Consider the following 26,517-nt stretch of genomic DNA (forward strand, 5'->3'; position numbering starts at 1 on the left):
TGTGTGTGTGTGTGTGTGTGTGTGTGTGTGTGTGTGTGTGTGTGTGTGTGTGTGTGTGTGTGTGTGTGTGTGTGTGTGTGTGTGTGTGTGTGCACCTCAGCTCTGTCCTGTGTGTGCGTCAGCCTCAGGTACTCCTGCTCCAGACGCCCCAGCTTCGCCCACTGGGCGCGCTCAGACACGGAGTCGAGAGCGCGCTCCGCCCCCTGCGCTGCCTCCATGGAGACCTGGGGGTATCGGACAGACATCAGTACGATCAATCAATCGATCAGATTTATTTATATAGCACATTTAATAACATGACACGTGTCAACCAAAGTGCTGTACAGAGGGTAGATACATAGATACATATTGACAACAATCACACTCCGTTTTATGGGAGGGCACACAGGCAAACAGGGCATGAGTCGGTGAACGGGAAAGGCTAGTAGGTAGAAGTGGGTTTTGAGCCTAGATTTGAAGGCATCTATCGAGGAGGCGAGGAGCCTAATGGAGGTGGGGATGCTGTTCCACAGTTCAGGGGCTGCGACAGCAAAGGAACGCCCCCCCCCCCCTGGGCTTAAGGTTAGACCTCCGGAACTGTCAGGAGCCTCTGATCGGCTGACCTGAGGGACCTGGTGTTGGAATAGGGGGATAGGAGGTCTGAGATGTAGGAGGGGGGGGGGCTGACCATTAAGGGCCTTAAAATCTATCCTGTAGCGTACTGGAAGCCAATGAAGGGAGGCAAGGATGATGTGGTGTCTCTTTTACGGGTTCCGGTCAACAGTCTGGCAGCGGTGTTTTGTACCAGCTGTAGGCGGGACAGGGAAGACGGGTTGATGCCTATATAGAGGGAGTTGCAGTAGTAGAGCAGACGTCAGTACTAGGGGGTTGGGCATCGTTTGGATTTGAACGATTCCGATTCTCCATTTCGATCCCTGATTCTCGGCAGCTTATTTCGCAGGAGATTCTTTTTTTTTTTTTTATCCTTTCTTTTTTTTCATACTATTCACATTGTTGTCAGTTGACTTGATACAGTTTAATTTGGTTGCTGTACTGTAACTAAGGTATTAATTAACACATTTATTTATACAAAAATATATATATATATATATCGAAATGTAAACATCCTCTTAACGGTTCCGGAAAACCCTAGTCGGTACCGCTGTAGAGGTTTCAAGGAGCTCAGAGCAGCTAGCGTGAGCCGTTATAGGGTTCTGTTGTCGTGTGTAGAGGTGGGAATCGACACAGCAATATATCGTGAGATGTTGCGCGACAATATATTATATCGATACAGTGACGCCGAGTAGCGATATTAAAAGAAAAAAAATATATATACGTAATTAAAATAATTAAAATAAATTACTGCAATAAAAATTATTGGAATGAGGTGAAAAGACTGAAAACGTTATCTTATTGTGTGTGAGACCCTAACAACCTGCAGGGTGGACGGTGTGTGAGACCCTAACGAGCTGCAGGGTGGACGGTGTGTGAGACCCTAACGAGCTGCAGGGTGGACGGTGTGTGAGACCCTAACGAGCTGCAGGGTGGACGGTGTGGATAATAACCCTGTTATTCTGAGTGACTCACACCGTTAGACATGAACACACTCTGTGAACTGCTCTCCATGCAAAACGCAAAACGTAAAAAAACGAACGAACTAAAACGAAAACGCAAAAAAAAACGCAAAAAAATGAACGAACTAAAACGAAAACGCAAAAAAACGAACGCAAAAAAAAGAACGAACTAAAACGAAAACGCAAAAAAACGAACGAAAAAAAACGAACGCAAAAATATTTACGAACTCAAACGAAAAAGAACAAAAAAAAAGCCAAAAAACGAACGAACTAAAACGAAAACGAACGCAAAAAAAAGAACACAAAAAAAGAACAAAAAAAAACGAACAAAAAAAAAGAACGCAAAAAAACGAACAAACGAAAGCAAAAACGCAAAAAAACGAACGAACTAAAACGGAAACGCAAAAAAAAATGCAAAAAAGTGAACGAACTAAAACAAAAACGCAAAAAAACTAACGCAAAAAAAAGAACGAACTAAAACGAACGAAAAAAAACGAACGCAAAAAAATGTACGAACTCAAACGAAAAAGAACAAAAACAAACGAACTAAAACGAAAACGAACACAAAAAAAGAACACAAAAAAAGAACACAAAAAAAAGAACAAAAAAAAAGAACGCAAAAAAACGAACAAACTAAAGCAAAAACGCAAAAAAACTAACGAACTAAAACGGAAACGCAAAAAAAAAACGCAAAAAAAAGAACGAACTAAAACGAAAACGCAAAAAAAGAACGAAAAAAAAAGAACGAAAAAACAAATGTACGAACTAAAACGAAAAAGAACAAAAAAAAACGCAAAAAAACGAATGAACTAAAACGAAAACTACCGCAAAAAAAGAACAAAAAAAAAACGAACGGAAAAAAAAGAACGCAAAAAACCCTGAACCCTGTTATTCTGAGTGACTCACATGCAGGGTGGACAGTGTGTGAGACCCTAACGAGCTGCAGGGTGGACGGTGTGCGAGACCCTAACGAGCTGCAGGGTGGACGGTGTGTGAGACCCTAACGAGCTGCATGGTGGACGGTCATGTGTGAGACCCTAACGAGCTGCAGGGTGGACGGTGTGTGAGACCCTAACGAGCTGCAGGGTGGACGGTGTGTGAGACCCTAACGAGCTGCAGGGTGGACGGTGTGTGAGACCCTAACGAGCTGCAGGGTGGACGGTGTGTGAGACCCTAACGAGCTGCAGGGTGGACGGTGTGTGAGACCCTAACGAGCTGCAGGGTGGACGGTGTGTGAGACCCTAACGAGCTGCAGGGTGGACGGTGTGTGAGACCCTAACGAGCTGCAGGGTGGACGGTGTGGTGTGCGAGAGGGCTGGGCGATATGGAAAAAAATAACGATAACGATAACGATATGATAATTTTATTTTATTTCTCGATATCGATAATTATCGAATTGTTATAAGTATAAAAAGAATTTAAAAAAAAATAAAATAATTTTTTTTTTTTTTTTTTTAACAACAGGTGTATGTTTATTTTGCAGCAATTCTTTGTCGTCGCCGCCATCTTTAGTGTTACAGCCCCTCACACTCCAGTTCTCAGGCTGCAGCTGGTTTAAAAGCTAAAGTAAACCGGCTTCTCTGCTGGCTGTGGCTCCAGGGGAGTTGAACAGTTCTGGCTCTGCTAGTTTCTTTTCTATCTTTTGGCGCTTTTTTGGTGGACAAACCACCGCACATGTGCACCGTGACTCGTGACTGGAGTCTAGCTCTGCTAGCACACATAGCCTACTGTGTACAGACGGTTTCAAACTGTATTTTAAATTAGAAAGCAAACAAAATAAATGGACAAGAGAAAAATAAATCTCAATTTGGTCAGTATTGTCATTTGGACAAGCAAAGCCATTACTTTAAGCTGCAGGCAAGAAAGACAAGTCTGTCCACTGTCTCTGGTTTTAAAACTGCCCTGTTGCAGGTCAAATTTTTATTTTTATTTTTATTTATTTTTTATTATTAAAATATATCGCAATATTTATCGTTATCGTTATATCGCCCAGCCCTATGCGAGACCCTAACAAGCTGCAGGGTGGACGGTGTGTGAGACTCTAACAACCTGCTGGTGGAGCAGGCCCGTCCGGTCTGCCTTGGCGTGACACACCATCCTCCTCATGAGCTCCAGCTGCCTCTCCAGCTGCAGGCAGCGGGACTCGGCAGCTGCCAGTTGGCCGACCAGCGCTGTGGGGGAGAGAGGGACACAGAGAGAGATGTGAAGAGAGAGAGAGAGACGTGGGAGGAGACCAGCGCTGTGGGGGAGAGAGGGACACAGAGAGAGATGTGAAGAGAGAGAGAGAGACGTGGGGGAGGAGACCAGCGCTGTGGGGGAGAGAGGGACACACAGAGAGAGATGTGAAGAGAGAGAGAGAGACGTGGGAGGAGACCAGCGCTGTGGGGGAGAGGGACACGGAGAGAGATGTGAAGAGAGAGAGAGACGTGGGAGGAGACCAGCGCTGTGGGGGAGAGAGGGACACAGAGAGAGATGTGAAGAGAGAGAGAGAGACGTGGGGGAGGAGACCAGCGCTGTGGGGGAGAGGGACACAGAGAGAGATGTGAAGAGAGAGAGAGAGACGTGGGGGAGGAGACCAGCGCTGTGGGGGAGAGGGACACAGAGAGAGATGTGAAGAGAGAGAGAGACGTGGGGGAGGAGACCAGCGCTGTGGGGGAGAGGGACACAGAGAGATGTGAAGAGAGAGAGAGACGTGGGAAGAGACCAGCGCTGTGGGGGAGAGAGGGACACAGAGAGAGATGTGAAGAGAGAGAGAGAGACGTGGGGGAGGAGACCAGCGCTGTGGGGGAGAGAGGGACCCAGAGAGAGATGTGAAGAGAGAGAGAGAGACGTGGGAGGAGACCAGCGCTGTGGGGGAGAGAGGGACACACAGAGAGAGATGTGAAGAGAGAGAGAGACGTGGGGGAGGAGACCAGCGCTGTGGGGGAGAGGGACAGAGAGAGATGTGAAGAGAGAGAGAGAGAGACGTGGGGGAGGAGACCAGCGCTGTGGGGGAGAGAGGGACACAGAGAGATGTGAAGAGAGAGAGAGAGACGTGGGGGAGGAGACCAGCGCTGTGGGGGAGAGGGACACAGAGAGATGTGAAGAGAGAGAGAGAGACGTGGGGGAGGAGACCAGCGCTGTGGGGGAGAGGGACACAGAGAGATGTGAAGAGAGAGAGAGAGACGTGGGGGAGGAGACCAGCGCTGTGGGGGAGAGGGACACAGAGAGAGATGTGAAGAGAGAGAGAGAGACGTGGGGGAGGAGACCAGCGCTGTGGGGGAGAGAGGGACCCAGAGAGATGTGAAGAGAGAGAGAGAGACGTGGGGGAGGAGACCAGCGCTGTGGGGGAGAGAGGGACACAGAGAGAGATGTGAAGAGAGAGAGAGAGACGTGGGGGAGGAGACCAGCGCTGTGGGAGAGAGAGGGACACAGAGAGAGATGTGAAGAGAGAGAGAGAGACGTGGGGGAGGAGACCAGCGCTGTGGGGGAGAGAGGGACACAGAGAGAGATGTGAAGAGAGAGAGAGACGTGGGAGGAGACCAGCGCTGTGGGGGAGAGGGACACAGAGAGAGATGTGAAGAGAGAGAGAGATGTGGGAGGAGACCAGCGCTGTGGGGGAGAGAGGGACACACAGAGAGAGATGTGAAGAGAGAGAGAGAGACGTGGGAGGAGACCAGCGCTGTGGGGGAGAGAGGGACACAGAGAGAGATGTGAAGAGAGAGAGAGAGACGTGGGGGAGGAGACCAGCGCTGTGGGGGAGAGAGGGACACAGAGAGAGATGTGAAGAGAGAGAGAGACGTGGGGGAGGAGACCAGCGCTGTGGGGGAGAGGGACACAGAGAGAGAGATGTGAAGAGAGAGATGAGAGAGACGTGGGGGAGGAGACCAGCGCTGTGGGGGAGAGGGACCCAGAGAGATGTGAAGAGAGAGAGAGACGTGGGAGGAGAGATATAAAGAAAGAGATGCAGGATGAGAGAGATAAAGAAAGACGTAGAATGAGAGAGATATAAAGAAAGAGATGCAGGATGAGAGAGATAAAGAAAGACGTAGAATGAGAGAGATATAAAGAAAGAGACATAGAATGAGAGATGAGAAAGAGGTGTAGGATGAGAGAGAGATGAGAAAGAGGCGTAGGATGAGAGAGATGAGAAAGAGGTGTAGGATGAGAGAGATATAAAGAAAGAGACGTAGAATGAGAGAGATGAGAAAGAGGTGTAGGATGAGAGAGAGATGAGAAAGAGACGTAGAATGAGAGAGATGAGAAAGAGGTGTAGGATGAGAGAGAGAGAGACGTGGGGGAGGAGACCAGCGCTGTGGGGGAGAGGGACACACAGAGAGAGATGTGAAGAGAGAGAGAGACGTGGGAGAGGAGACCAGCGCTGTGGGGGAGAGAGGGACACAGAGAGAGATGAGAAAGAGGTGTAGGAGGAGAGAGATAAAGAAAGACGTAGAATGAGAGATGAGAAAGAGGTGTAGGATGAGAGAGATGAGAAAGAGTCGTAGGATGAGAGAGATATAAAGAAAGAGATGTAGGATGAGAGAGATAAAGAAAGACGTAGAATGAGAGAGATATAAAGAAAGAGACGTAGAATGAGAGATGAGAAAGAGGTGTAGGATGAGAGAGAGATGAGAAAGAGGCGTAGAATGACAGAGATGAGAAAGAGGTGTAGGATGAGAGAGATGAGAAAGAAAGAGACGTAGAATGAGAGAGATGAGAAAGAGGTGTAGGATGAGAGAGAGGTGAGAAAGAGGTGTAGGAGGAGAGAGAGATGAGAAAGAGGTGTAGGATGAGAGAGATGAGAAAGAGGTGTAGGAGGAGAGAGATAAAGAAAGACGTAGAATGAGAGATGAGAAAGAGGTGTAGGATGAGAGAGATGAGAAAGAGGTGTAGGATGAGAGAGATATAAAGAAAGAGATGCAGGATGAGAGAGATAAAGAAAGACGTAGAATGAGAGAGATATAAAGAAAGAGACGTAGAATGAGAGATGAGAAAGAGGTGTAGGATGAGAGAGAGATGAGAAAGAGGCGTAGAATGACAGAGATGAGAAAGAGGTGTAGGATGAGAGAGATGAGAAAGAAAGAGACGTAGAATGAGAGAGATGAGAAAGAGGTGTAGGATGAGAGAGATATAAAGAAAGAGACGTAGAATGAGAAATGAGAAAGAGGTGTAGGATGAGAGAGAGATGAGAAAGAGGTGTAGGATGAGAGAGATGAGAAAGAAAGAGGTAGAATGAGAGAGATGAGAAAGAGGTGTAGGATGAGAGAGATATAAAGAAAGAGACGTAGAATGAGAGAGATGAGAAAGAAAGAGATGTGGGATGAGAGAGAGATGACAATGAGATGGAGGATGAGAGAGATGAGAATGAGAGAGATGAGAATGAGATGGAGGATGAGAGAGAGAGAGAGAGAGAGAGAGATGACAATGAGAGGAAGGAAAGTGTACACACGGACCCATATCTAGAACGGGACTCAACGGGGAGATGCAACAACCACGCTACCAGCAGCAGGGTTGGGTGGTACCGTTTACATTTGAACAGATACCGGTACTTGCAGTACCAGTTACTGGGATTCGGTATCGGTACCCAACGACGGTACCTTTTTTCGGTACTTAACTCTGTAATAATAACAAAACAATTAGGAGGACGGAGCCAGCCTGCAGACTTACCACTAGGGTTGGGCACCGAAAACCGGTTCTAATAGGAACCGGTTCCTAACTTCCGGTTCTGGAACTGGAAGTAACATATTTGCATTTCGATTCTTAATTTCGATTCTTAAAAAAAGAAAAAAAATTACTTTGTTAATTAATACCCTGGTTACAGTACAGCAACCAAATTAAACTGTAACCAAACCAAAACAATTCAAATGTTTAAAAAAAAAAAAAAAATCTCCTGCGAAATAAGCTGTGACCCGTTTTGACCTGCACCTCAAAGAATCGGAATCGAGAATCGTTTAGAACAGGAATCGATATGGAGAATCGGAACCGGAATTGTTCAAATCCAAACGATGCCCAACCCTACTTACCACCTGACAAAAGTGGTTGGACTGACCTAGTGGCCGACCCAACATTGCCATTCCTAGAGCCCCTTGCCGGTGGAGCCGAGTACAGGTCCTTGGCAGACCGTTAACCTATCCGCCAGCCGCCAGGTTTGATACCAAATCAGACATACAGACGTGAGTGATTACACTGCCCCCTTTGTGCATTGTGTACTTGTGTAGCGAAATAACGCACATTTATAGGCCAACAAAACAACATGTCAAGACAACTGTGGTACTACATGATGTACCATGATGTGACCCTCCTGTAAACACTAGGGCTGAGCCCAAACGTTCAAACCGTCGTTCGTTACGTTGGCATTCAAATTCTAAATCAACATTTGAATTTTTTAATAATCTATAATCTATTCATTCTGTTTAAACCAATGGGGTTTTTCTTCACAGTTGCAGATAAAGATTAGGCTACACTAATATTATAGTATTAAAAGAAACTGATGCGTTGTGTACATTAAAGAAAGTTGATTTAATAAAAAATAAAAAAAAAACTTGTTTAATCAGATTAATCACTTTATTCAAATTGAGGATTTAGTTTTGAGGATATTTATTTAGAAAAAAAAGAAAACATTTAAACATTAAAAGAAAATCTTACTAAAAACGAAGGTTCGATTAACGTCCGTTCGGAAAAACCCTGACGAAGTTCGAATCCCAAAAACAGGCTTCGGGGAGACAGCCTTTAGTAAACACACACTCACCCTGATTGCAGTTGGGTTGTTCACTGGTCTGAGAGTCTGAGAGTCTGTGGGCGGCCCTCTCACTCTGGAGCGGTGGGCGTGTGGCTGATGCATCCTTCCCCATGGTGTGCACACTCAGCTCTGCTCGGCCTCTCTCCGACTCCAGCCTCCTGGTCTTCTCCTGGAGGTGCCTCAGGGCCGACAAGATGGCTGCACGCACACACACACGCGCACACACACACAGAGAGACACACACACACACACACACACAGACATACACACACAGAGACACACACACACACACACATACACACACACACACACACACACACAGAGAGACACACACAGGTTAATATTAACCCTTGATAGGTCACAGACTGTGCAGTGTGAAGTGTAATTGAGACTGAGAGACGATAGGACAAAATTAAAACTGAACCAAAATCTTGTCGACACCGACGCCCCTGCCTCCCGTGTGTCTAGTGCGTCCCGTCTTGACAGATTGGCTTTGGTGCAGACGTATTATTTATGCCATGCTGTATAAATGAATGGGATTACAAAGTAACAAGGCAGTCGGCAGGATTCTGGAACTCAGCGAACTCGCCTGATCTCTATAACCTACCAAAGTCAGCCCACGTTTCCCCGCTTCTTAAGAGCGCTGCACTGGCTTCCCATCGCCGCGCGAATCCGGTTCAAGGCCCTTGACCTGGCATACCGGGCAGCGAGGGGAACGGCTCCCTCCTACCTCCGGTCAATGGTTTCTAACTACACACCCTCTCAAGACCCCTACGCTCTGCGTCTTCTGGCCGCCTCAGACCCACTCCTACAATGACCCACAATTAGGGATGTCCGATATTATCGGCCGTAAAATGTGATATCGGAAAATATCGGTATTGGTTTAAAAAAAATAAAAAACAATAACAATATTATTATATATATATCCAGTGAAATTATTAGTTACCTGAAATTATTCAGTTTTTTGGACGGGGAAACCCTGCATATATCGGTATCGGTTGATATCGGTATCGGAAATTAAGAGTTGGACAATATCGGAATATCGGTATCGGTAAAAAAGCCAATATCGAGCATCACTACCCACAATGGTAGAACAAACTTCCCACCACAGTCAGGACAGCTGAAACCCACCCAATCTTCCGTCGTTGACTAAAAACACACTTCTTTAACCAATACCTGAAAATGAAAAAATAAAATACTAACCTTGTAAAGTCTTTCACTAGTGCACACTCTCCTACTAAGGAATCTACCTGTACCTACTGTGCTAATGTCCACTCAAGTCTGTAGCACTCAAGTTCGACACTGTTTGACAAACAATGTTAACTTACCCTTAGCTGCCAGAGTTGTAGCCCTCCTTCCTGCTGACTTGTTGTACAGAAATTGTAAGTCACTTTGGATAAAAGCGTTCAGCTAAATGGCTAACTGTAAAGTAAGTGATGGGTCCGAGGCCTGAAAGCTCAGTATGGACGCAGTCCATCCGGATGGAAGAGAACTAGTGCGAAAGGCATGTTGAACTAACTAAGATGTGATATAATACTGTAGGCATAGGCGGCGGGTAATGAAGGCTAGGCTAGGCCTACCCAAATTAAATGTTATGCTGGAAATGTTGACATGTATATATAATATATGTGCGCAGGCTGCAGCGCAGCATTATATAGGCTACTATATTTGTGTGCGTCTTGTGCAGTAGCCCGGCCGAGGTGTCAACGGCCAAGGAGGTGTCAATCGGCTAGGACTCAGTGGTTCCCAAAGTCGGGGTCGCGACCCAAAGGTGGGCCGCGAGCAGCCACGTGTGGGCCGCGAGATGATTATAAAAAAAAAAAAAAAAAAAAAAAATTATTTTTTTATTTTAATTTTTTTTGTCAGGCCACTGAACTTAGAAGCAGGCCAGGACAGTGTTTCTAGTTGTATTCTAAAATTCTATTCTATTGTATTCTAAAATGTGACTATATGGTTTTATATTAACTTAATAAATAAACAAAAACGAAAAATCTACTTATTTCAACGAACATTTCAAACTAAATAACAGATTATGCACATAAAACGCTGAAAACAACCGAAGCAACAATAGTATTTTAATGAGGCTATTATTATTATCATTATTATTTTGCAACAAGTTAGCCCTCTCATAAATAGCACATATAAATGAATAACTAACTTGAACTAACTTAATAGGATTGAAGTGATATTTGGCTTAAAAAATCGGTCGCCTGGCAAAAAAAAAAGAAAAAAAAGCCAGACGATGTGCATTGGGCCGCGGCTCTCTGACGCCTTATTTTCTGGGCCCCGGCCTGAAAAGTTTGGGAACCCCTAGGTGGCGGCGTTTAACATTCCAAGTACAGGCACAGTAACCAATCACGCGTAGGGGCTCAGGTTAAATACAATGCTCAGAACAACAATGCGCCAGGCAAGACGGTCAACTCTGAGAGAGTCTGCTTCACGTTGAGAAAGTGATCTCACAGACAAAGTTAAAGCAGCAAAGATCATTGACGCCAAGACGAAACGTCGCATTTTGCTGCATTAAAAGGTAAGACAATGGTCAATATATTATATATTATTGGATGCCTTCATTTGAACACTTAATTTGCACTATATATTAAATGCGTGGGGCTCGCCTCGCATAGCCTAGTGGGTGTATGTGTGTATTGACAAAAAAAAGGAAAACTTGTGCACGCTCCGCGCGATATAGCCTACACTAATGTTCGGCTCACCCACTGCCGATGACTGTAGGGGTGGGAGTGATGGCATACTAGATGTGGGGGGGGGGATAGCCTCAGAGTTTAGGAAGATATCTACACCGTGCAGGGGGATTATGATATCACTGTCGCTGAGGCATCCGGGCATGGTGGTGTCAGGTTACACTACACATAGTATAGTCGTCATGGAGACCACAGTGAATAGAAACAGAGTGTTGGAGAATGCATCACACACACACACACACATGATTACCTGCACTGTTGGTCTCTGGGAAGGCCTTGCTGGGTGATGACAGGCGGGGGGTGTAATGTGTGTTTCTTTGGGGTGTGTGATGCGTGATGAATGTGTTGATGAAGGGCCGATGAGGAGGGTATTCTTTGTACGATGACAGACTGTCAGACACCACTGGACGCAGCTCCGGTCGAGGACCATACGACGTCTGTTCGTAAAAATAAATATCACATTTAGGGCTGCAACGATTAGTCGACATAATCGACGACGTCGATTATAAAAAATCGTTGACGAGAAATTCTTGCGTCGATTAGTCATTAAAATATATATTATTATAATTTTTTTTTTTTTTGCACTACCTATCTTTGTGAAAGTGGCTTCTCAGCTCTGGTCCAGCTGAAGACTTCTTAGCTTAACATAACAGACCGACAGTAAGTTTGGGGGAACTAATGGGATAACTGGGGATGTTGTTTGGTCCTGACAAAAGTCTCAAAGCAACTCTGAGGTCATGCTCAATGTCCAATCTGTTCCTCTGCTCTGTCTTCAGCTGGACCAGAGCTGAATTTTTTTTTATATAATTGTTTTTCGATTAGTCGACTAATCGAAAAAATTATCGACAGATTAGTCGACTACCAAAATAGTCATTAGTTGCAGCCCTGACACCCAATGATGAGGAAGAGGACATGGGTCAATAATGGCACTAAACTATTGTCTACTCTATACGTGTTTGTAACGGTGTAAAACAGCATATAGTAACAATAGTAACTTCACCATGGGCCACTGACTTATATCTCGCCATGGGTAATGCCTGAATATGGACTGTATTCTAACATGTTATTAACGTGAGTGAGCATTAACACCAGGGAAGTTATAAGACCGTTAGCTCCGTTGTTAGGATCTATGGGTAACAGTACTGTATATTTGCATATCGTATACGTCACAAATGTAACAGTACTATATACCTGTATGCCATGTATGTCCCTATGTCATAAATGTCATGATGTCATGTATGTTGTGTATGTTATAAATGTCACTATGAATTGAAAATGGGGGACCCTGATGTAAACAAGACGAAAGTCTTTCTCTGGTCTGCATCCCCCTTAACAATTGTGTGTATTGAGCCGTACTGTATTGTACCCATTCTGCAATCTGTTTAATAAAGTTCTCATTCATTCATTCATTCATTCATTCATTCATTCATTCATTCATTCAGCTAACCAACCCCCTGACAACTCAAGCGTGACGTCAACCACCGTCTACTGTAGCTTTACATCAGTTTGATTGGCGCTGCATGTCGTTACTCACACAACTTACAGATGCACGGTATGAATGAATGATTGAAAACTTTATTAACAGATTGCAGAATGGGTACAATACAGTACGGCTCAATACACACAATTGTTAAGGGGGATGCAGAGACCAGAGAAAGACTTTCGTCTTGTTTACATCAGGGTCCCCCATTTTCAATGCATCAGGACATACACGACATACAGATAGACAGTACTGCTACATCTAGACATTTATGACATACCAGATCTACAAATACAGTACTGTTTGTGATAGAAAAAGAGTCTGAAAAAGATATGACGTAGAAACTGTACATTGGAGGAGGTTGGGTGTTGGAGGCTAACAGTAATAGCTATAATAATCAGTCACCAGGCCGTCTAGCTACTCTTAAATATAAAAAGGGTGGAGACACACAAGCTAGATTGTTTACTAACTGACATGATGCTGAGATGATGCTATAGAGAGGTAGGTTACCTTCTCCCGCGCTGCTGCTGCTGCCACGGCGGGTGTTGTTGACAGCGTCTCCATGGAGATACAGCCGGCTCTTCTGTCAGCTGGGTGAACAACAACAACAACAGAGTCACTTACTGACAGTAAATGTTTCGTGTTGTTATTAAAGTTATCATCATCGCCGCCACTCGCAAGGGAAGAATTGTGAAAACAACACTCCCTCTCAGCTGGGTATGAATGATTCCTACCACGGTGTCGCCCGTTTAGTAAAAACGCTCTTCTTCTTCTTCTTCTTCTTCTTCTTCTTCTTCTTCTTCTTCTTCTTCTTCTTCTTCTTCTTCTTCTTCTTCTTCTTCTTCTTCTTCTTCTTCTTCTTCTTCTTTTCTATTTTATTGGCGGTTGGCAATCCCTTTCGATGAGCATTACCGCCATCTACTGATAAGGAGTGTGTGTAGCTGTTTCAAGTTTCTTTATTAGTTGCCAAAATACAGAAGTACAGAATACTTTTATATAAAATGCTTCTTTCTGTTTTGCTCCGGAGATTGTGCTAGATAAAAATAGATAAGTATAAAATAAGTATAGTAAGCATAAAATAGAAGTCAAGTACGTAGACAAAAGTGTTCAGTATATACATATATACAATGTACAATGCAGTCAGAGTAGAAAAGTAACTGAGTTACAATACAATATACTATATACTATACAGTACAATGCAGGAATGGGATGAGGTACAATTTAGGTACAATTTACAGTACAGTGTGATGAGGTATGGGTTGTAGTGCAAATTATTTACCAATAAATATAAAGTGTGTTTAGGTGTTCTAAAGTGGGCAAAGTGGGTGCTGCAGTGAGTTGTTTATTTAAAGTGAGTGTGTGCGTGTGGATGTGTGTGCTGTGAGTGCATTTGATGGTTGTTACATAGTGACGTGTTATTGTCATTTAGCATTCTGGATGTTCTAAATCCTGTAAAATAAACCTGTTGTTCTCAGAAAATAAAATAAACTCTTCAAACTTCTCCAGAATTTCTTTGCAATATGTCAGCTATTTTAAGTGCAATCTTTTCACTCTGCAATTTCTCGATAAGAACTGTTCTTTGCCGTTGATATGTACACTGTTCTACGACATGTTCTACCGTTTCTTGACTAACACCACACTCACATTGCCCATTCGTATGCTTGTTTAAAAGAATGAGGTTGGGACATACAGGGTTGAACAGTACGTTAGTAAAGTTAAAAAAGCATACTAATGAACAATGTAAGTGCGGTGTTAGTCAAGAACCGTTTCTTGAGTAGAACATGTTGTAGAACAGTGTACATTATATCAACGGCAAAGAACAGTTCTTATCAGGAATTTGCAGAGTGAAAAGATTGCACTTAAAATAGCTGCCATATTGCAAAGAAATTCTGGAGAAGTTTGTATGAAGAGTTTATTTTATTTTCTGAGAACAACAGGTTTATTTTATTTTTAGAACATCCAGATCCACACTCCTTATCAGTAGATGGCGGTAATGCTCATCGAAAGTGATTGCCAACCGCCAATAAAATAGAAAAGAAGAAGAAGCTCCTCCCCTTCGTCGTGCATCGCTACTTAAAACCAACGCGTCTAGCCTGCCAACCGGAAATGTAGTTTTTTACCTGACTCAAAATGTACTCATCGGAACGGAGAAGTTATGCGAATAGAACTACATCAACCACATATACGCGGTTTCCGGTTCTAAAGGGGGCGGGTACATGGTTTTCCGGTTTGAAGTGTTTGTGGCGGCGGTCCATGAGCCGCACTTTGCTGTAGTAGAAGTGACAACAACCTCATGTAAATCATAATTTTGTTTCTTCTTGCACACAGTTGTTACGTTATTATTATTATTATTATATCACACCCTCCTGGCTGGGTTGACATTAATCTATGTGTCAAAAAAAACAGACTTTATTTTACTTTGACATGTTAGTTAATTAACGTTAGCTGTCGAGTTGTAACGTTAGCCATTAGCTCCATTATTAGCTTGTGCACCGTCCCATGTTAACAACTGCCTGGCTAGCTAACCATTATGAGCTTATATTGGTCTATCGTTAAGTTTGATTAATACAGTTAGCGATGATGACATTATTACAGCATGATTATGTGATTCATAATTTACATAATAATCATAACTGAACGGCTCTGCAGGTGACCTGGCTGTTACTAGGAGACGTGAAGCTGCTCAACATGACTTCGGAAAGCACCATGTAAGTCTTATTATAGTTCTTGTTGACGATCATTTATATAAATATATATTGGTTTATCAAACCATGAGCATTGAAGTGTTAATACCGCCGTTTTGATTGCTTGAAAACTTTATTAACAGATGGCAGAATGGGTACAGAATGGGCAGTACTGTCTATCTGTATGTCATGTATGTCATATATGTCATGATGAATTGAAAATGGGGGACCCTGATGTAAACAAGACGAAAGTCTTTCTCTGGTCTGCATCCCCTTAACAATTGTATGTATTGAGCTGTACTGTACTGTACCCATTCTGCAATCTGTTAATACAATTTTCAATCAATCAATCAACAATACAGTACGGCTCAATACAAAACAAACTGCTAAGATGATGCAGACCAGAGAAAGACTTACGTCTTGTTTACATCGGGTCATCATGAGTGGGGGGGAATTAACCCCAAACCCTAGCAGTGTTATGGGACATGAGACCACCACAAAAAAGGCACACCGTTGATTAAACCAGCTCTATTTCTGAATATTTGTTTAATTTGTTTATTATACGGATCCCCATTAGTCCACACCCATCGGTGAACGATTACTCTTCCTGGGGTCCAAACACCTAAGTTTGGAGTAATAATAACAAAACAATATGAACATAAAAAACACTTTAGCTTGAGTACATGCTCAATATCTGCAAAATCACAACACAAATAAATAGGCTCCAACCACAAATACAATACTAACTAAATAAATCAATAACCCAACTGTATTTCATCATTCATAAGAGCGTTGTTTAACTTTTTCTTGAAAGTACATTTGTAGCTGATAATCATTATATTCACAGGTATTCAATTCCAGCATGCAGCAGCTCTATACATTACGGTTGATTGATTGATTATGTTATTAACAGATTGCATAATGCGTACAATACAGTACGGCTCAATACACACAATTGTTAAGGGGATGCAGACCAGAGAAAGGCTTTCGTCTTGTTTACATCAGGGTCCCCCATTTTCAATTCATCATTCATAACATATGACATACATGACATACAGGTAGACAGTACTGTTACATCTAGACATTTATGACATACCAGATCTACAAATAATACAGTACTGTTTATGAATACAAAAAAGAGTCTAAAAAGAGAGTATATGCATTTGAGGGGGAAGAAACTGTACATTGGTTCTCTTAACCCTTTCACTTCCACACGACAGAAGGTTAGCCCTTTACTATCACACAACTGGTGGCGATGCTCCATCATTAGCATCCATCATTAGCTAATGATGCTAATGATGGAGCATCGCCGTCGGTTGTGTAATAGTAAAGGGCTAACCTTCTGTATTGTCACAGTGAAAGTTAACCGGCTGTCGTGTGGCAGTGAAAGGGTTAAGTGCATTTGTTCTGTGGCAGTTTTTAATCTAATTGGTTCATATTGCTGTTGCCAGGGACGACGAGGACACCTTTAAGATCCTGATCGCCACAGACATCCACCTGGGCTACATGGAGAAAGATGCCATCCGCGGGAACGACACGTTCAACACCCTGGACGAGATCCTGAAATGCGCCAAGACCAACGAGGTCCGTGTTGTGGAGGAGCGATGGACTCCAGCTTGTAACTGTGTTTGAATGTCTCTTGAGTCAAGTGGACGAGGGAACCAATCTCATGTCGTCTTCTGTCTCTGTATGTGGATACGTGTGTGGTAGGGCTGAGCCCGAACGTTCGGACCTTCTAAATCAACATTTGAATTTTTAATTAACATAACAAAATATATTTATATATTTTTTTCTGTGTTCATTCTGTTTAAACCAATGGGGGTTTTCTTCACAGTTGCAGATAAAGATTAGGCTACACTAATATTAAAATAAAACATTTATCATAAATTATGTAGCCTATCTGCATCCGCTTGGCACTCTGCGCTCCATCAAGACGTTACCATCACTTTCGTATTCGAATTGAGGATTTAGTTGGAAGATCAAAATGTAAAAAATTTGTTTTAATTAAAAACGAAGGTTTGAACGTCCGTTCGGAAAAACCCTGACGAACCCTGACATCCCGTGACTTCAAGTTTTGTTTTGTTTTATTTGTTTACATTATAGTGAAATGCTTGGTTCTGTATGAGCCTGAGATTGTCCTTCATACAGTAAAGAGTAAAATAATAAACCAAACACTATACAAAATATACAATATTAGGGCGGCTGGGTGGAGCAGCGGTCTAAGCGCTCGTCACCAACGCAAGAGACACCGGTATCGAATCCGGCTGTCAGCGTTGCCTCCGGCTTGGCCGGCCGTCATACTGGCTCAATTGGCAGAGTCAGCGGGAGGGAAGCCGGTGGGGTGGTATTCTGGTCGTTGTAAACAGCGACTCCTACAGGTCGGTCACGGCGCCTGCACAGCAAAGAAGGGATATGGTGAAGGTAGTGTGACCTCCCACGCGTTACACTTCACCAATGAGAGTCCGCGCTGGCAGGTGAAAAGAGGTTGCTGGCTGTGACGGAGGAAGCATCTGATAGACTTCAGGACTCCCTAGACCAGGGGTCAGCAATCTTTACTATCAAAAGAGCCACTTTTACCCCCTCCCACAAAATAAAATGCTCACGGAGCCGCACAACCTATTTACCCTTAAAATGAAGATAACACAGTGTATAACGTTTTATATATCCCCAAGCATACCCCACATTTAGCATAAAACGCCTGACAATTGCATACCCAAAGTAATTTGCGATTTATTGTACTTTATACTTATAGCACACAGTTTGTTGCATTAATGGGATTATAAAGCAACAAAAACAAAAAAATTGACTTTTTATTGCTGTTTTTACCTGTTATAACAAAGGAAAACCTCAAACTCTTATGAAGAGGAGAAAAAATACTGGCTGTGTAGACCTATTTTTAAATAAAACACAGAAGAGGAGACAAAACACTGGTGTCTGTAGACCGACTTTGAAATAAAACCCTGAACTATGTAAGGGATAATGTATAGCTACGAGGTCATTGTCGCAAAATAATTGACCGACACAGAGTTTAGAATACCGAGGCGCCGCGCAGAGGTGTTCTAAACGCAGTGAAGGTCAATTATTTTGCGACAATGACAGAGTACAGCTATAAATTATCCCGCTTATTACATAGCTAACTTACTAACAATATACCTAATTCATTTTACACCATCGACAAGACAAGATCAAATGCAGACGCAGTTGTTCTGTTCTGTGGCTCCGCGCTGTCATCGCCGGCAGCTTGCACTGATGAGTGCAGCTGTGCATATGCTGAGCAGCTTTCATGACTGCGATCTAAATGCTTGATTGCTCCGGCTGCGAACAGCGGTCATTATTGCTCGGTTGCCCCTGGTAGCGGTGGATTATCGAGAAATAACTGACCGCTGCTATGGGCAACCGAGCGCTAATCACAATCAAGCATTTTAGCGAATGTGAAAACGCCATGTAATAATCGGGTATATTTGAGTCCTTCCCTTATTTGTGGAACATTTATAAAATAAAAAGTAGTCCACTTTGAAAAAAGACTACCATGTGTAGACCTACTTTGAAATAAAACACAGAAAAGGAGAAAAAACACTGGCATCTGTAGACCTACTTTGAAATAAAACCCTGAACTATGCAGCTCTATTAGAGTCCTTCCCTTATTTGTGGAAAATCTATCAAATAAAAAGTAAATTTGTCCTTGTTCGCAAATTCCGCACCACATATCAGGCATACAGGTAACCCTTTTGTTGACTAAATATCTTAGTTGATGAAATATTTTTTTATTTCAGTGTCACAGTATGACATCGATCTCCAAAATAAGAAACAAATAAATAAAATGTACATTCTTATTATTATTTTTTGGCCAAGGAGCCGCAGCTGATTGGCTAAAGAGCCGCAGGTTGCCGACCCCTGCCCTAGACCGACCAGTGGCACATGCGAGCAACGACCAGGAAGGGGAGGGGGGAATTGGCATAACGACTAAATTGGGATGGGAGAAAATCAGAGAAAAACAGGAGGAGAAAAAGTGGATAATATACAATATTCAAAACGATGAGGTAGAAAGGTAGTGCAAATCATTTTAGTAAGAAATAGATGACATGGCGTACTGTTAAAAGTGTTTAAACTAAGTGAATGTTAAAGGTGGATGTTTAAAGTGAGTCTGTGCAGTGCATGTGTAATAGTGTAGAATGGGTGAGATGCGTCAGGACTTAAGCCCTGGACCCGAACCAAACCTCATCATTCCTCGTTTGCTCTCGCTCTCCTGGTGACGATGCTCCTCTCTCTTCTCTCTTCTCTCTCCTCCCTCCTTCTCCTCTCTCCCCCCTCCTAACCTCTCCTCTCTCTTCCCTCCTCCCTCTCCCTCCTCTCTCCTCTCTCCCCCCTCCTAACCTCTCCCCCCTCCTAACCTCTCCTCTCTCTTCCCTCCTCTCTCCTCCTTCTCTTCCCTCTCTCTCTCCCCTCCTAACCTCTCCTCTCTTCCCTCCTCTCTCCTCCTTCTCTTCCCTCTCTCTCCCCTCCTAACCTCTCCTCTCTTCCCTCCTCCCTCCCTCCCTCCTCTCTCTCCTCTCTCCTCCCTCCTTCTCCTCTCTCCCCCCTCCTAACCTCTCCTCCCTCTCCCTCCTCTCTCCTCCTTCTCCCTCTCCCTCTCTCTCCTCTCCTAACCTCTCCTCCCTCTCCTCTCTCTTCCCTCCTCCCTCTCTCCTTCCTCCCTCTCTCTTCCCTCTCTCTCCTCTCTCTCCTCTCTTCCCTCCTACCTCTCCTCTCTCTTCCTTCCTCTCCCACCTCCCTCTTCCCCCTCCTCCCTCTCTCCTTCCTCCTCCCTCTTCCCCCTCTCCTCTCTTCCCTCCTCCTCCCTCTCCCTCCTCTCTCCTCCTTCTCCTCCCTCTCTCTCCCCTCCTAACCCCTCCCTCTCCTCCCTCCTCTCTTCCCTCCCTTCTCTCTCCTCCCTCTCTCTCACCTCCTAACCTCTCCTCTCTCTTCCCTCCTCTCTTCCCTCCCTTCTCTCTCTTCCCTCTCTCCTCTCTTCCCTCCTACCTCTCCTCTCTTCCTTCCTCTCCCTCCTCCCTCTTCCCCCTCTCTCCTCTCTCCTCCCTCTCTTCCCTACCCCCTCTCTCTCCCTCTCTCTCCTCTCATTCCTCTCCTCTTCTCTCTACTCCCCCCTCTCCTTCCTCTCCTCCCCCCTCTCTCTATCTCCCCTCTCTCTCCTTCCTCTCCTCTCCTCCCCCTCCTCTCCTCCCTCTCTCTCTCCTCTCCTCCCCCCTCCTCTCCTCCCCCTCTCTCCCCTCTCCTCCCCCCTCATCTCTCTCCTCTCCTCTCTTCCCCCTTCTCCTCTCCTCCCCCCTCCTCTCCTCTCTCTCCCCCCTCTCCTCTCTCCTCTCCTCCCCTCTCCTCTCCTCCCCCTCTCTCCCCCTCTCCTCTCCTCCCCCTCCTCTCCTCCCCCTCCTCCCTCTCTCCTCTCTCCTCTCCTCCCCCCTCCTCTCTCTCCTCCATCTCTCTCCTCTCCTCTCCTCCCCCCTCTCTCTCTCCCCCCTCTCCTCCCCCCTCTCCTCTCCCCCCTCCTCCCCCCTCTCCTCTCCTCCCCCCTCCTGTCCTCCCTCTCCTCTCCCCTTCCTCTCTCCTCTCCTCTCCTCCCCCTCTCTCTCCCCCCTCTCTCTCCCCTCTCCCCCCTCTCCTCTCCTTCCTCTCTCCTCTCCTCTCCTCCCCCTCTCTCTCTCTCCTTCCCCTCTCCTCCCCCCTCCTCTCCTCCCTCTCCTCCCCTCCTCTCTCCTTCCTCTCTCCTCTCCTCTCTCCTTCCTCTCTCCTCTCCTCTCTCTCCCCCCTCTCCTCTCCTCCCCCCTCCTCTCTCTCCTCTCTCCCCCTCCTCTCTCCCCTCTCCCCCCTCGCCTCCCTCTCCTCCAGGTGGACTTCATCTTGTTGGGAGGAGATCTGTTCCATGAGAACAAGCCGTCTCGGCGCTGCCTGCACACCAGCATCACGCTGCTCAGACAGTACTGCATGGGGGACACGCCCATCCTGTTCAACATCCTGAGCGACCAGGCCGTCAACTTCAGCACCAGCAAGTCAGTCTGGCTCCTCCCCCGTGAGCAGCGTCCATGAAGGTGTTCTCCTCCATGTTGGATCAATGTTCATCCAGGTGTGTGTGTGTGTGTGTGTGTGTGTGTGTCTGTGTGTGTGTGTCTGTCTGTGTGCTTGTGTGTGTGTGTGTTTTGCAGGTTCCCCTGGGTGAACTACCAGGATAACAACCTCAACATCTCCATCCCTGTGTTCAGTGTTCACGGTAACCACGACGACCCGACTGGGGTAAGCAGCCCCCCCCCCCCCCCTCACCTCCCGTCGACGGGATGTCTTCAGCCAGTGGTTCTCAAACTACTTCTGTCGCCCCCCCTCGCCCCCTCACACACAAAATAGTCGTGAAATCTGGGCCAAGTTTAAATGGATTGAAATAACATCAATATTATTTCTTTCAAATTGCGCAAAAGACTTAACAATAACACTACATCAGTAACAATAACCAAAAACGGTGGGGAAATATTATGAAATGTGCAAGCCCTTTGGCTAGAACAATAACATACAGAACAATGCAGGTCAATAGACACTCGAGACGGCTTTTTCACAGCGAAATCTCACCAAGAGAAGCTTCGTGGTATTTTTCCTTGACTTGGTTTCTGGTTTATTGACGTTACCGTCACACTTGTTTTTGTTTTTCCGAAGCGTCGCTTGTCTTCCTTTTTCAGGGATGTGATTTTAACCGGATTTCTGTTTTTTCAGACCTAAAATCATGATGAAAAAATATTAATAATAAAAAAAAATTGTAAAAAAAAAATATATATATATATATATATATATATTTCTTTTATTTTCATCCGTCCAGCCTGACGTTATCATTGGGAATGGCTCTGAGTTCGAAAAGGGCAAATACCGCCCCCTATCGTCTCCCGGATGGTAATGCACATCATTGGATTGGATTGAGTGAAAAAGTGCATCAGAGAAAAACTCCGCTCCAGGGTTTCCCCATCTCTGGCAAGCAGTGTCTGTTACCAGATTCACTGGCGAGGCTCGGAGCAGCTTTCGATTATGCGTTTCGGACTATAACGTTGGATCAATAAACGCGATCAATATTTGGAATGGCGATCAGGAATTGGATTCATCTTTTTGCAGAACATCTGATCTGAGGTCAAGGAATCTGTTACCAGTTTTGGGTTAATCAGAGTTGTTTTTCACAGCGTTCACAACGTGTGTGTGTGTGGCGTTAGGCGCTGAGCGCGGCGCGAATAAATGATTTTTCAGCCCGCTTTTGTATCGTGCATAAGAACACAAATACTCTCGATAATCTAGCGTTTATTTGAAAACGATTCATAAATCAGCCGGAAAATGACAACGTGTTTTGTGTATTCCAGTAAATGGCTATTATCGTGGACATTTTTTTTCTTTCTAGAAATCTCCAAAACTATGCTCGTATTCAAAACGGTATAAAACGGAAATGTACTGATGAAAAAACTATCCGTTTCGTACATGTTGACTGCAAGCAAGTCATTGATAAGCGACAGGTGTATTAGACACATAGAGAGATATAGTTTAATCGCTCGCAAATGTGCTCGTCCTCCCATTGATTAACGTGCTGGCATCCAAGCGATAAATCGTCATATCCGGCTGGCAACCAATGTGTTGAGGCGCAATCACATCCCTGCTTTTTGTCCCTGTCAAAATTTCTCTCCACTCTGTTCACCTACTGGGGACGACAGTGGCTCGGGAGGTAGAGCAGTCGTCTGGTAATCCGGAGCTTCCTGGTTCGATTCCCGCTCCTCCCGGGCAGCGTGTTGAAGTGTCCTTGAGCAAGACACTTAACCCCTAATTAGGGCTGCCGCCGATTACCGCATTTACCGCGGTATCGCTGTTACTCACGCCCACCGCAGCGTTTAACTGAATACCGCATCACCGCTGTTTTTTTATAATAGTACTCTCAACCAAAGCAATGCAACGGAAAATTTGATTGACTGTCGATTCTGCCAAATACGTCACACCGCTTGCTGCTGTTACCACCAATCGGCAAGCGCCAGTCGTTTTTTACTTCCTGGATGTTAGCCATTGATCACAACAAGGCTAACAACATTAGCTCCCCGCCGGAGTGGACTACAAGCGCTCCACAAGAGTACTAAACGAGGCATAATGATTTTACTGCAACGAATTTTATAATAAAAGCCCTTCGTTCTATACACTTGTCTGATTGAAAACTTTATTAACAGACCGCAGAATGGGCACAACTCAGCACGCTCTGAGCAAAGAAAGGAACTGAGATATGAATTGAGTAATGCTTGCCTTGCTATGGTCCGGTAAATACGCTGATGTTATTGAACGTGTAACTATATAACGTTAATGCCACAAACGAATGCCTTTGTTAATCATAAGTAGTAACTTTATAATAATAATAAGAAGAAGAAAGGGTCTGGGGGGTAACCGCCGGGCGCTACCACCCCTGCCCGCGACACCGAGTGAACGGCGCACCACCAGAGGGGAGACTTCGAATCCGTGTTTCACTTTCAATAACGAATGCGTGCTTGCCGAATCCCAAACAATATTCATGCTGCAAAGTCATCCTCTAAAGATAGACATTTAGACTAGAGGCAGGCTATATGCTATAAAGAGTAGACTACTAAAAAATAAAAATAAATGCATTCAAACTTTTCTTTTTTTTTTGTGGTAATCGCGGAAATATCGTAGGAAATATTTCGCAAATTTGTGCGGTAAGGAAAAAATCAATACCGCGGCAGCTCTACCCCTAATTGCTCCTGATGAGCAGCAGGTTGGCACCTTGCATGGTCGGTCGCCTCCGACGTTGGTGTGTGAATGTGTGAGTGAATGGGTCAAATGTGAGGGACAAATTGTAAAGCACTTTGGATAAAAGCTGTTGTATAAATGCAGCCATTTACCATTTACTGACACCGTGAGCTGAGCTGAACCCACTCTGTTCACTACTGACACACTGTGAGCTGAGCCCACTCTGTTCACTACTGACACACTGTGAGCTGAGCTGAACCCACTCTGTTCACTACTGACACTGTGACCTGAACCCACTCTGTTCACTACTGACACACTGAGCTGAGCTGAACCCACTCTGTTCACTACTGACACACTGTGAGCTGAGCCCACTCTGTTCACTACTGACACACTGAGCTGAGCTGAACCCACTCTGTTCACTACTGACACACTGTGAGCTGAACCCACTCTGTTCACTACTGACACACTGAGCTGAGCTGAACCCACTCTGTTCACTACTGACACACTGTGAGCTGAGCCCACTCTGTTCACTACTGACACACCGTGAGCTGACCTGAGCCCACTCTGTTCACTACTGACACACTGTGAGCTGAGCTGAGCCCACTCTGTTCACTACTGACACACTGTGAGCTGAACCCACTCTGTTCACTACTGACACACCGTGAGCTGACCTGAGCCCACTCTGTTCACTACTGACACACTGTGAGCTGAGCTGAGCCCACTCTGTTCACTACTGACACACTGTGAGCTGAGCTGAACCCACTCTGTTCACTACTGACACACTGTGAACTGAGCCCACTCTGTTCACTACTGACACTGAGCTGAACCCACTCTGTTCACTACTGACACACTGTGAGCTGAACCCACTCTGTTCACTACTGACACACTGTGAGCTGAGCTGAACCCACTCTGTTCACTACTGACACACTGTGAGCTGAGCCCACTCTGTTCACTACTGACACACTGTGAGCTGAACCCACTCTGTTCACTACTGACACACTGTGAGCTGAGCGGAACCCACTCTGTTCACTACTGACACTGAGCTGAGCTGAACCCACTCTGTTCACTACTGACACACTGTGAGCTGAGCTGAACCCACTCTGTTCACTACTGACACACTGTGAGCTGAGCTGAACCCACTCTGTTCACTACTGACACACTGTGAGCTGAACCCACTCTGTTCACTACTGACACACCGTGAGCTGACCTGAGCCCACTCTGTTCACTACTGACACACTGTGAGCTGAGCTGAGCCCACTCTGTTCACTACTGACACACTGTGAGCTGAGCTGAGCCCACTCTGTTCACTACTGACACACTGTGAGCTGAGCTGAACCCACTCTGTTCACTACTGACACACTGTGAACTGAGCCCACTCTGTTCACTACTGACACTGAGCTGAACCCACTCTGTTCACTACTGACACACTGTGAGCTGAACCCACTCTGTTCACTACTGACACACTGTGAGCTGAGCTGAACCCACTCTGTTCACTACTGACACACTGTGAGCTGAGCCCACTCTGTTCACTACTGACACACTGTGAGCTGAACCCACTCTGTTCACTACTGACACACTGTGAGCTGAGCGGAACCCACTCTGTTCACTACTGACACTGAGCTGAGCTGAACCCACTCTGTTCACTACTGACACACTGTGAGCTGAGCTGAACCCACTCTGTTCACTACTGACACACTGTGAGCTGAGCTGAACCCACTCTGTTCACTACTGACACACTGTGAGCTGAACCCACTCTGTTCACTACTGACACTGTGAGCTGAGCCCACTCTGTTCACTACTGACACACTGAGCTGAGCTGAACCCACTCTGTTCACTACTGACACACTGTGAGCTGAACCCACTCTGTTCACTACTGACACACTGTGAGCTGAACCCACTCTGTTCACTACTGACACACTGTGAGCTGAGCTGAGCCCACTCTGTTCACTACTGACACACTGTGAGCTGAACCCACTCTGTTCACTACTGACACACTGTGAGCTGAACCCACTCTGTTCACTACTGACACACTGTGAGCTGAACCCACTCTGTTCACTACTGACACACTGTGAGCTGAGCTGAACCCACTCTGTTCACTACTGACACACTGTGAGCTGAACCCACTCTGTTCACTACTGACACACTGTGAGCTGAGCCCACTCTGTTCACTACTGACACACTGTGAGCTGAGCTGAACCCACTCTGTTCACTACTGACACTGAGCTGAGCTGAACCCACTCTGTTCACTACTGACACTGAGCTGAGCTGAACCCACTCTGTTCACTACTGACACTGAGCTGAGCTGAACCCACTCTGTTCACTACTGACACACCGTGAGCTGAACCCACTCTGTTCACTACTGACACTGAGCTGAGCTGAACCCACTCTGTTCACTACTGACACACTGTGAGCTGAACCCACTCTGTTCACTACTGACACACTGTGAGCTGAACCCACTCTGTTCACTACTGACACACTGTGAGCTGAACCCACTCTGTTCACTACTGACACACTGTGAGCTGAACCCACTCTGTTCACTACTGACACACTGTGAGCTGAACCCACTCTGTTCACTACTGACACACTGTGAGCTGAGCTGAGCCCACTCTGTTCACTACTGACA

The 26,517-nt window shown here is 45.3% G+C and overlaps 2 protein-coding genes across 2 annotated transcripts in view; one reads left to right on the forward strand and one right to left on the reverse strand.

Annotated features, from left to right (window-relative positions):
- Window positions 1-15,140, reverse strand: part of LOC311226344 (centrosomal protein of 57 kDa-like) — a gene marked incomplete at both ends in the record, with an annotated part of 29,532 nt that extends 14,392 nt beyond the window's left edge. Inside the window, 6 exons of the mRNA XM_084311770.1 lie at window positions 96-224; window positions 3,603-3,724; window positions 8,281-8,469; window positions 11,221-11,407; window positions 12,961-13,040; window positions 15,116-15,140. Of these exons, the coding sequence (XP_084167896.1) occupies window positions 96-224; window positions 3,603-3,724; window positions 8,281-8,469; window positions 11,221-11,407; window positions 12,961-13,040; window positions 15,116-15,140 (732 nt within the window). The remainder of the gene's footprint in view (window positions 1-95; window positions 225-3,602; window positions 3,725-8,280; window positions 8,470-11,220; window positions 11,408-12,960; window positions 13,041-15,115) is intronic.
- LOC311226353 (double-strand break repair protein MRE11-like) overlaps window positions 14,693-26,517 on the forward strand; it is a 58,185-nt gene continuing 46,360 nt past the window's right edge. The window contains exons 1-5 of the mRNA XM_084311782.1: window positions 14,693-14,745; window positions 15,100-15,158; window positions 16,586-16,718; window positions 21,018-21,178; window positions 21,332-21,419. Coding sequence (XP_084167908.1) covers window positions 15,139-15,158; window positions 16,586-16,718; window positions 21,018-21,178; window positions 21,332-21,419 — 402 coding nt within the window. The 5' untranslated portion in view covers window positions 14,693-14,745; window positions 15,100-15,138. The remainder of the gene's footprint in view (window positions 14,746-15,099; window positions 15,159-16,585; window positions 16,719-21,017; window positions 21,179-21,331; window positions 21,420-26,517) is intronic.

The sequence above is a fragment of the Notolepis coatsorum genome (genome assembly GCF_963971535.1).
Source record: "Notolepis coatsorum genome assembly, chromosome: 1".
NCBI classification, from domain to species: domain Eukaryota; kingdom Metazoa; phylum Chordata; class Actinopteri; order Aulopiformes; family Paralepididae; genus Notolepis; species Notolepis coatsorum.